This window comes from Corvus kubaryi, unplaced genomic scaffold (assembly GCF_017639235.1).
Source record: "Corvus kubaryi isolate FWS band 111438036 unplaced genomic scaffold, C.kubaryi_AGA036_p1.0 31781, whole genome shotgun sequence".
NCBI lineage: Eukaryota > Metazoa > Chordata > Aves > Passeriformes > Corvidae > Corvus > Corvus kubaryi.
Window position 1 is genome coordinate 1 of NW_024580707.1, and position 10,785 is coordinate 10,785.

Consider the following 10,785-nt stretch of genomic DNA (forward strand, 5'->3'; position numbering starts at 1 on the left):
CGGTGCGCGGGGCGGTGCGCGGAGCGCTGCGCGGAGCGCTGAGGGGCGGCGCGGGGCGGTGTGGGACGCGGAGCGCGCGAAGATGGCGGCGGGCAGGCGCGCCCCGCGTACCGGGCTGCTGGAGCTGCGCGGCCCCGGCGGGCAGTGGCTCCGCGTCCTGCTCACCCTGGCCGAGGACGTGCTGGGGGTCAGCCCGGCAGACGGCCCCGGCCCCGGCCCCGAGGCCCCGGCGGCGCAGCTGAACGGCGGCGAGCCGGGCTCCGCCGCGCCCGAGGCGCTCGCCAACATCAGGCGCACCGTGCGCGTAGTCAAGCAGGACGTGGGGGGGCTCGGCATCAGCATCAAAGGTGAGGCCGGGCCGCGGGGGTCCCGGGGCGGCGGGGGGAGAGGGGCACCGGCACCGGGACCTGTTGCTGCCGCCGTCCCCGCGGCTCGCTCGGAGCGAACCCCGCGGGGAGCGGGGCTGGGGTGGGGATCCTCACACCCCCCAGCCCCAGCGCAGGACGTGGAGGGGGACACGTGGCAGTGACGGGACCCGAAACATTGCCGGGCCATGGAAAGAGCCATGATTCGGGGTGCGGAGTGACCGGCCAGTCCCTGTCCGCCGTGCCCCGGCCGGAGTGAGGGACACCCAGCGTTTGGGAGCCGGAGAGGGCTCCCAGTGACCCCCGCACCCACGGGCTGCTGTCCCGTGAGGCAGGTGGGGTGCAGGGGGGCACCCAGTTACACGGAAGTTGCCCTTTTGCAGCCAAAGGGAGGGCTGGGCCGGCGTGTCCTTGTCCCACCGTGTTCCTGAGCCGGGAAATGCCCCTTTAAAACTATCAGCGAAACGAAGGGAGCGATGTAAAGCCCTTGGAGCTCTCCGGGCGCTGGGTGGGGTGTTGAAGCAGCGCACTGGGGCGTGGAGATGCGTGCTCCCGGGAAGCGGAGCAGCGGGAAGCCTCGCTGCTGTAATGCCTGCTTGCCCTCCCAAGCTGCCCCGCTCCTTGGGGAGACTCGCCTGAACTTCAGGCTGGAAACTTTTTGGGGCAGGGATGGCGTTCCTGCCTTTCTGCCTGCCTTTGGTTTTCACGCGGCTCCGAGCGTGCTGGAAACTGTGAAAGCAGGATGAAAAGGGCAGCGGAGGCGCAGGGACAGGGCTGTCACGAAGCGTGGCTGTGAGAGGCAGCGGGCTCGGCAGCCCCGGGGGGAGTGACAGGGCAGCTCTCGGCTCCTGACGTGGCTTCTCCTCCCAGCTCAGAGGGGACACAGACGCAGCCTCCGGCTCCCTCTGGAAGTGGGGAGGTTTTGCAATGCGAATGTGCGGGTGCTGGAACTGGATCGACACTGCTGGCCGTGTCTGCAGGGTGCCCCAGCCTGCCAGCCCTTTTTTAGGGAAGTACAAACCCCCCTTCGTAACCACTCCTTACTGCCAAGTTACTGCTTGCTCTGTGGCTCTCCCAGGAAAGGAGAAACTTCCCTTGGTTCAGTTAAAACTTTATTTTTGCAGTGACGTGTGTGGAAAAGAAGTAGTTGCCATCAAAACTGGGCAGTGGAAGGTGTTGTGGAGGGTGGGGCAACCTTGGTAGGGCAGGACATCACTCCTCACCGGGCTGCTGGCATGTCACTGTTCATGTGCCAGCCGTGTTTCACGCAGGGACACTGGGTGCCACCCGGGGGGTGGATGTCCTGCCACGGGACATGGCGAGGGGCTGGCAGGGCAGCGGGGAGCCGAGAGGGAGCCGGGCTGGCGCAGGTTCTTAGCCCTGGCAGGGCTCTCGGCGCTGGCAGCCGGGAGAGGAGCCGCTGCCGCAAGGACGGAGCAGCCCCCGCCTGGGCCTCTGACAGCTGATAACCGGAGCCCTCGCAGGGCTTGGCAGGCGGCTGAGCGAGGAAATGCCTGTGGCACTGGCTGGGAGCAGCCCGGGGCGGGCAGTGACAACAGGCTGGGCTCAGCATCTCCCTCTGGGATGAGGATCATCTCTTGGAGACTCCTCGGGACAGGCTGTCCTGGGGCACAGGGCACGTCGGGCGCTGCTGATCCCCGGCTACCGTGGGCAGTGGCTGCTGCATCCCTGCACCCTGGCACGGAGGCAGCTCGGATCTCCCTGCGGGTTCAAAAGTCAATGTGCAAATTGATCTCCTGAAGCCACCGGGAGTTTGAATAGCATTATTTTAGTGGGGACAGTGGGGAGCAGGGCTGCTGTGTGGGGAGGAACACACAGCCAGGTTGGCTCAGCTCTCCCAGGCTCTTTGGCCTCTCCAAAAACGTTCAGCTGTCTTATCTGTTGAGATCATGAAGTCCTTGGAGCCAGGATAGTTGCTCAGCATACATGATTAATAATGCAAATAAAGACACACTTTCCTGCCAAAACTGATGGGGAGATGGCCAGTTTATGTGTTCGCTCTGTGAATAATCTGTGACCAATCTGAGTGGTTTTGGAGCAATCACTTCATCAGCTGTAAAGCCTCATGGTACTTTGGCTGGTGTGGTTGGTGCAGGTGTCCTGTGGGTATCTGGGGGAGTGGGCAGTGGGCTGACCTGGCACAATGCATTTAGTGCCAGCAGAAAGGCTCAGCCTTGCTGGGACCATCTGGAACTGGAGCATCCCCCTCCCCACCCACTCCTCTGAGCGCTCCAACAGCCACAACTGCTCCCTGTCTCTTCTGTTTCAAGGTGGACGAGAGAATAAAATGCCCATCTTGATCTCCAAGATCTTTAAGGGGCTGGCAGCGGATCAGACCGAGGCGCTGTACGTGGGGGATGCCATCCTCGCCGTCAATGGCACTGACCTGTCCGAGGCCACACACGATGAGGCTGTGCAGGCCTTGAAGAAGACGGGCAAGGAAGTGATCTTGGAAGGTAGGAGACAAGGATGTGATGGGGGGAGAAGGGTCCTCCTGTACTGGGATGACACAGGGGTGGCATATCATCTGCAGCTGCATTTGCATACTCTTTCAAATGGAAAACAACATGTGCAGAGTAATTTGTCTGCTCATCCGGAGAGCTGGAGGTAACTGCTGGGATTTCCCTGTCTCCCTCCCAAGAGGGAGGGATGTGTGTGCCAGTGCTCCATGCCCAGAGGCTCTGTCTCCCTACTGTGGGTCCCCGAGCAGGCAGCAGTGGGAGGTGTGGGACAAGTTTCTGGGATTTGGGATTCTTTCATTGCTCAGCATCACCCCCACGTCTGCAGTTCCTGGGGCAAGAGAAAACATTTTCTGCTTTTCCCATGGTTTTAATTTAAACCCACATCCTTGGCTGTTGTAGGTTTATGCCAGCAGGGAGGGGGTGCACTGGCCCCCCACTCCTGCTGAGCACCTTGGGGTTTGCTGGTGGGCTTTGGGCAGGTGGAGGGTGAGGCAGGACCTGCTCAGGAGCTACCCACCCAGGGGATGCTGCCCACCCAGGGATGCAGCTGAAGGAGCTGCCCAGCCACGCGATCCCTGGAACCTGAGGCTACAAACATGCCAGGGATGCAGCCTTCACCACCCTGGAGCAGACTGTTCCCTGGGAACAGGCTCCCTCGGTACCAGGCAGATGGTTTCAGGTGTCTCCCAGCCCTGAGGGGGCTGGCACACTGCAGGAGCCCCTCAAGCCCTATGTGAGGACTGGGTGAGGATTGATGGATTGGGACCATGGGAGCCCTGAGGGAGAGACCCCATTCTTCTCTGATTACCCTTCACATCACCTGTCCATGTTTGCCCACCCTCTGCCAGCTCGGCCAGGCCGGGATGAGCATCCCAGATCTGTCCCTCAGGAAAGGAGCCTTCCCCTCCCCTCACTTCTAACCAGCCCCTGGGGTCACCCTGCTTAACAGAGGGGGTCTCAGCACCAGAGACCCTTCCCAGATCCCAAAGGGAGGTTTGATTTGGGGGCAGTGCTCGGGGCTGTCCCTGGACTAAGCAGAGTTCTGTGTGCTGTGCTGCCAGCGACCACTGTGGCCCCAGCTTTCCTGCGCCTTCCCCTGATTGTCTCAGCTCCAGATTTTCATTTTTAGCTTTGCTCAGCCCTTTCTGCTGTGGGTTCCTCCTCTCCTGGGAGTCTCAGGACCACGGTTAAGCTGGAGGAATGTGCTGCTCTGCACAGCTGCAGGGAGCAGATAGGGTTGGTGGTGGGGTGGTTTTGTTGTTTTTTTCTGACCAAAGAGAAATACAAGAGCTTCTTTCTTTGTGAGTCTGCGAAATTCCTGCCTGGAGCTGCTGCTCTCGGACCACCCTCCCTCTGTTATTTTCTGTTCATCCTTTGGTGTGGGTTTCCTTTCTGCCAGAGGTCCTGCCAGAGGTGGAGAGGAGCTGCCCTTTCTGGAGAGAACAATTTCTCTCCCTGGACCTCTCCTCCTCCTCCATCCTCTAGGAGCCAGATCACCCTCCTGGGAGGCAGCTGCAGGCAGGGCCTTTGCTGTAGCTTGCTGAGCTCAGGTATGACCTGCTGGGCTTCTTAATTAATTAAAACTCCCAGCAGGTACTCTTGGGAGGAGAGTGAGGCTGGGCTGGCTCCCACTACAGCACTCTGGAGCTCTGGGATGAGTTTGTATCTGGTGTCCAGCCGGAGCAGGGAAGTGATCTCTGCTGCTCATCTGATCACTGATTTCACTGATAAATGTGGTACATCTCCATCCCCTCGGTTTTTGTGTTTACTGGCACAGTGCAGCTCTGCCGAGGGGGATGGTGGGGCTGGCACTGTGCCGTGGTCAGGCTGTCACTGCCCTCTGGAGGTGGTGGCCCTGCCTCTGGACAGGGTGTCCCCTGCCTTGTATGTGCCACCCCTGTGGCTCTCCAGGAGCTGGTTGGCCAAACACCCTGCCCCAGGGAGGGGTGGCAGGGCTGCAGGGCAGGGGGTGGCCTTAGAGTGCTTGAAGGGTGTTAAACAAGGGGTTCCCTGCTGTCTTCTCCTGCTTGGAGAAGGCAGAACTTAAAAAAGAGCACCTTAACATTACTTAAACACTTTCTGGTCCCCGCATGGTGCCAGGTGTGACTCCAGCTTTCCTTGTGGTGCTCTAAGTGCTAAAACAGAGTATTTGGCACAGCCAGTGTCTGTTTGCTGCCTTGCCCTTCCTGGCTGCAGTCATTCCTGGGATTAGGAGTTTTTAGGATGGTTTGCAGGTGGCATTGCAGCAGGCAACGAAACTGGGAGAGCTGGCACCTCCTCACAGGGCAGTGAGCTGGGCTGAGATTCCCTGAAGTGGCAGAGCTGGGAGGTGATGCGTTTTAATGTGGGTATCAGCAGTGGCTCCACGTGCCAGATTTCACCCTGAGCTGCTCAGCTTGGCTTCAGGGTGTCATTGCTGCCCAGGCGTGAGGACATGCAGATACCTCTCCGTGTGTCCTGCCAAGATTTTTTTTTGGATGTGCCAAACTACTCTCTTGGTATTTGCAGGAGGAGTTGGACTGTATTTATATTACATTGTTATTTTGGGGAGAGTTGCTCTCCCTTGCCTTATTTTTCCCTTGTTTTTTTTCCTTATTTTCATTGCTTGGAATCTAGAGACTCTCCATGGCAGGAGAAAGGCTGATAAACATCCTTCCAGCTGCGCCAGGAAGGGTTCTGGGGACAAGAGTGGTTTACCTGGTGAGGCCCCTGTGCTGTATTGTCATGGGGGCAGAACTGGGAGCAGTGAGGAGGAGGAGCGGGGGCAGCTGTGGGCATCTCACATCCATGATTTATTTGCCACAGGGATGCTTTTGGGGCTGTTCTCTGCTCTTTAGGGCTTGCTTGGCCAAGTAATAGCTTGGAAGCTCAAAATTCAGAAAAATGGGTGCTGGGAGAGAGGGGGGGGCTGGGGATTCTCCGGAGTGCTGGTTGCCATAACCGTGGGAAGGAAGGTGTTGGATCTGCCCCAGGGATGATGCCACGAGGTGATGGGGCACATCTACCACCTCCACACCATGCTGCTCTGAAGCTTTGCTTTCCCTGGGGAGTTTCCTGGGTTTGTTTCTCCTCCCGTGGAAGCACGGAGGGCTGTCCCACGATCTCCCTGCTGGTGGTGCAGCACAGGGGAATGTTTAATAAAGAGCTGGGGCATGGAATGTGGCACTGAGTGCTGGGACAGGAGGGACAGCAGTGGCACCTCACCCTGCAGCACCGCATGGCATCTTCCTCCCTGGGGTGGAAGGACTTGAGCTGAGGCAGCTGGGACAGGAGCTGTCGTGTTCATGCTTGGAGCCAGGGGCAGGGCATGGTCCCAGGGTGGGGTGCTGGGTGTCTGTGTTGACGTTTTTGGAAGCACATGAGAGCATCGGGTTGGAGCTTGCAGGTCATTTCAGGGCATCTCTTTGGGATGTGTGTTTGCTGAGCCCCCCAGTTTAACATGCCAAGTTTGCATCATTAATCCTGAAGCAGAGAGGGACCAGCTGGAGGTGGGATTAGCATCTCTGTGGGGCCAGCACTGGATCTCCAGGAGCTCTCTGGAAGATTTCCTGATGTGATGGCCTTGCTGAGCTGTGTAGGTGCTGCTGGGAAGATTTTGGCAGGAGAAACAGCAGCACCATCCTACTCCTGACCAGAAATGCAGTCTGGAACTCTTCTTTGAATCCATGCTGTGACCTCCTGGCTGAAGCAGAGTGTGCTGGTGACCCAAGCAGCAGGAGGGTGTTCTTGAACCTGCTCTGGGTGTCCATGTGTCTGTTTTCCTGCCTGGAGGAAGCATTGTGGCTCCTCAGTGAAACTCTGTGGGGTCAGGCTTGGCTCTGAGCAGTGCTGAGCCATGGGGATGTGTGGGGCAGGTTGTGCTGATTCAGGATCCAGGGTGCCCAAAGTGGTTTGTTTGTGCTTGTTCTCCATCCTTGTGAGAGATGGGCAGATGGAGAGGGAGAATTTCTACCCAAGAAGTAAAACCAAGGAATTTTGGTGGTTCTGCCCCTTTCTGGCATGCTGGGGAGAAAAAAACCAGCTGCAACACAGAGGCAGACCCAGGGCCTTTGGTTAAATGTGTCCCTCGTGCAGCTCCCTCCAGGGTTCAGGGGCACATGGCATGCTCCAGTGATTGGGATTCCCTGTGCTACCACCCACCCCCCTGCCGAGGCACCGTTCTGGCATGGGTTGTGTGGCCAGAGACTTTTGCTGTTCCCCAAAACCCTGGAATAAAGTTTTCCTTAGTGCAAAGCCCTGAGCAGTTAAAGGTCCTATTTGTCCCCTGTCCTCTGTCCTGGAGAGGATCGGTGGGATGGGCTCTTTCCCTGGAGAGCGCACGTGGCTTTGGGGGCCAGCAGCTTTGGATTAGCCCAGGAGCCACCAAGGGCTGTGTGCCTGCTGTAGGTGACTTTAGGTCAACAGCAGCCAGACTGTGTTGCTGCCCAGTGGTTTTTGGAGGGTGCAGGCTGCCAGGGAGCAGGCAGCAGCCCCAGCACTACCAGGTGCTAGTTAGGAAGAGAAAACAATATGGGAATTACAGTTAACCACTAGCAGAGGTGATGCATGATATGGTCTGAGTTGTTTGCTTCAATGAGATGGAGGTAATTAATGAATCCATTCAATTCCAACTTCAGTGAAGGGACTGGCAGGAGTATAAGTCAGCCCGCTGTGAAGCCAGTGCTGGGGTCACTGGAGGGGACAGCAGCTCCCATGGCATGGTGGCCTGGCCTTGGCAGGGGACCATCGCAGCCTCCAGCACCTCCCAGCTTCCTGTGCTGGCTCAGGAGCCCCTGTGCTTTGTGACCAGCCTGAAATCCTCCTTAAAGCCACGTACCCGAGACACACGCGCTGCCTGTTGCCTAATTCTCTGTGCCCTGTCCCAGACTGGGCACTGCTCCTGTTCTCCACGGCTCCCTCGGGACGTGACCCCGCCACCGCCCAGCTAACGCCGGTGACGTCCCCCGCGTGCCCGGGGAGCCAGGGGCTGCCGCAGGGACGCCGCTCGGGTTTCAGCAGCTCAATGGCATCTTTCTGAACTCCAATTAGTTCCCAGGCACCAGGATAATGGCAGGTCCCCGCTGCCAAGATTAATGGCTCGGGTCAGATCCAGCGCGGCTCGGATGCCTGCGGGAACGTGGCTATTTTTGCAACGGGAGGCGCAGCGCACGAGGCTGGTGGCCCCCCGCCGCCGCCTTGGCCCCGGGGCTACCGCGGGGTGACCTGGCCCACGTGGCACAGCACCGTGGCCATTTATAGCCGTGTCCCGCGGAGCACCCACGGGGCTCTGGCTTCCCGCAGCTCCTGCTGGGCCGTGAGGGCTCAGAGGTTTTAGGGAGCTCACTGGGATAGGAATGAAGGGGGAGAGCACAGAAGGGACCCATCAGGATCATCCAGTCCAACTCCTGGCCCTGCACAGGGCACCCCAGCAATCCCACCCTGTGTCTGAGAGCATTGTCCAAACACTCCTGGAGCTCTGGCAGCCTTGGGGCTGTGACCACTGGGGAAGACAGGTGGGAGATGGGTAGTGGTGGCCAGGTGAAGTTTGGGAGTGGGTGGTTCTGCGTGCAGACCATTTCCTGGTGGGAAAGGGGCTCCTTTCTGGCAGCATATCAGGCTGCTGTGGCTTGGCTGCAGTGATGGCGCTGGGCCCATCCAGCCACCTACAAGTGTTGGCTGCAAAGCCAAGCTTGTGTCCCCCATCCTGCCACCCACTCTGCTGGCTTGGACCTGGAGTGGAACCAGCCAGGATGGCTGGGGACGTGGCTTGCAGGCACGTGTCTATCCCGTGGTGTTTTCCTAGGGGCCTCCAAAGGGAAACCCTTCCCTGGAGTCAGTAGCTGGTCCCATGCTGCCCCAGGGCAGGACCAGGACTGGCACCCTGCCTGCCTGGAGTTTTTTAGCCAGCATTGCCAAACTCATTTTCAGGATGTGGCTGTGGGGCCCCATCAATTTGTGGTGCCTTTCATGTCCCTCTTCCCCCAAACCTCTGGAGCCGGCTGCCGTCCCAGCGTGGCTCTGAGGGCTGTGGCTCTGGAGCCAGGCTCACTGGGCACTGATTTCTTGTCCCTGGTTTGAGGCTCATGGGGAAGGGCTGTGCGAGCAGAGAGCACGCTCTCCAAGGCTTTTCCTGGGGCCATGCCAGGGTATTTGAGAGCTGTTCCTCAGCTGGCAGCGGGACTGGCTGTACCAGCACAATTTGGACTGTATAATTTTGGCCTGGGACTCTTTCCCATTCCCCACCCCTGGCTGTGTGTGCTGCCCCAGGGAAGTGCTTAGGCCTGGATCTGTGAACTGATCTGGGTTAAAGGGAAGGAAAAAGGGGGAAAAGGCCGTTCCTATCCCTCTTGGGGAGCTCTCCAGGCTGGGATGGTGGGCCTGAGGTACTGGGAGGGTCCAAGGTGTCATGTGAGGGTGGGGAGGCCCTGGTACAGGGTGTGCAGAGAAGCTGTGGCTGCCCCTGGATCCCTGGCAGTGTCCAAGGCCAGGTTGGATGGGGCTTGGAGCAGCCTGGGCTAGTGAAAGGTGTTCCTGCCCATGGAATGAGGGGGCTGGTATGGGATGATCTTTAAGGTCCCTTCCAACCCAAACCATTCTCTGATTCTGTGTCACTCCCTGTGTGACCTCACCCACCAGTGCCATCCCTGCACCCACAGGGGCAGGGGGCCCACAGCACCCATGGGTGGTAGCTCTGGGGAGCAGAGGGGTCACCAGCTCTGATGCAGGGGCTTTCAGCAGGGTAGGATGAGGCCGCCCTGGCCTGTGCCATGTCCTCAGCGGGCGCTGCCTCTCTTCCAGTGAAGTACATGAAGGAGATCTCACCCTACTTCAAGAACTCCTCGGCGGGGCCGACGGTGAGCTGGGACCCCTCTCCTGCTGCCCAGCAGAAGCGATCATCCCCTGTGCTGCCCCCTCGGGAGCTCCGGGAGAGCCGGAGTGTCCCTCTGAAGATGTGCTACGTGTCCCGCAAGTGCCTCCCCACCGACCCGGAGCACAGGTCAGCGCGTGGCGCTGGGGCCGGGGATGCCACCGTGTCCCGGGGAGCCGAGGGTGGGCAGGGACTCATCGGGGCCGTGTCCCTGCAGGTACCTAGAGGTGTGCTCGGCGGACGGACGCGTTGCCCTCTTCCTGCGGGCCAAGGACGAGGCCACGGCGCAGTCGTGGCTCGGCGCCATCCAGGCCAACTCGGCCGCGCTGCTGCCGCGGGTGAAGGAGGAGCTGCGGGCACAGCTGGCGGGGGCTGGCACGGTGGCCGGACGGGATGTCAAGCACGTGGGCTGGCTGACCGAACAGGTACCCCCAGGCCCTCTGCCACCCCGTGCCACCCTGCTGCCGGTGGCCTTGACCCAGTCCCTTTGCAGCTCCCCAGCGCCGGCACCAGGAACCTCCTGGCCGTGCTCACGGAGAAGGAGCTGCTGTTGTACGGGAGCCTGCCGCAGAGCCGGGACGCCCTGGGCAAGCCCACGCACAGCTACCCCCTCATCGCCACCAGGTAGGGGCCACTAGCTCAAGGATAGGGTGGTGGCAGTCCCTGGGAGCAGTGGTAGGGTCTGGGAGTCAGGGCAGAACCCAGAGGTGGTGTCAGACCCCCAAAGTGGTGACAGTGACCAGGGATGGTGGCAGGAGCTGGGGGTCAGGGCATAGCCCTAGGGGCGATGGCAACCCCCGAGGTGGTGGCAGTGACGGGGGACGGTGTCAAGGGCTGGGGGTCAGGACGGACCTGCAGGGTGGTGGCAGGGGCTGGCGGTGGTGGCAGAGGCGTTTGAGGTGATGGTAGAGTCCAGGGGTGGTGTCAGAGTGGTGGGGATGGTGACAGTGTCCAAGGGTTGGTGGCAGAGTCCCGGGCATAGTGCGGGGATTTAGGGCGCGGGCATGGTGACAGTGTCCCGGGGTGATGTTAGGGGCAGTGGGGACAGTGGTGCTGAGTCCCGGGGTTGGGGCGGGGGTTTGGGGCGGCT

General features: G+C 60.0%; 1 protein-coding gene across 1 annotated transcript; it reads left to right on the forward strand.

Moving 5' to 3' along the window:
* Positions 1–59: 59 nt before the first annotated feature.
* LOC121660357 (alpha-1-syntrophin-like) lies at positions 60–10,757 on the forward strand. Its single transcript, XM_042019697.1, has 5 exons — positions 60–347; positions 2,657–2,842; positions 9,626–9,824; positions 9,913–10,120; positions 10,189–10,757. Exons 1-5 carry the CDS (start codon positions 83–85, stop codon positions 10,321–10,323), a joined length of 993 nt encoding a protein of 330 aa, XP_041875631.1. The 5' UTR covers positions 60–82; the 3' UTR covers positions 10,324–10,757.
* Positions 10,758–10,785: the final 28 nt, after the last annotated feature.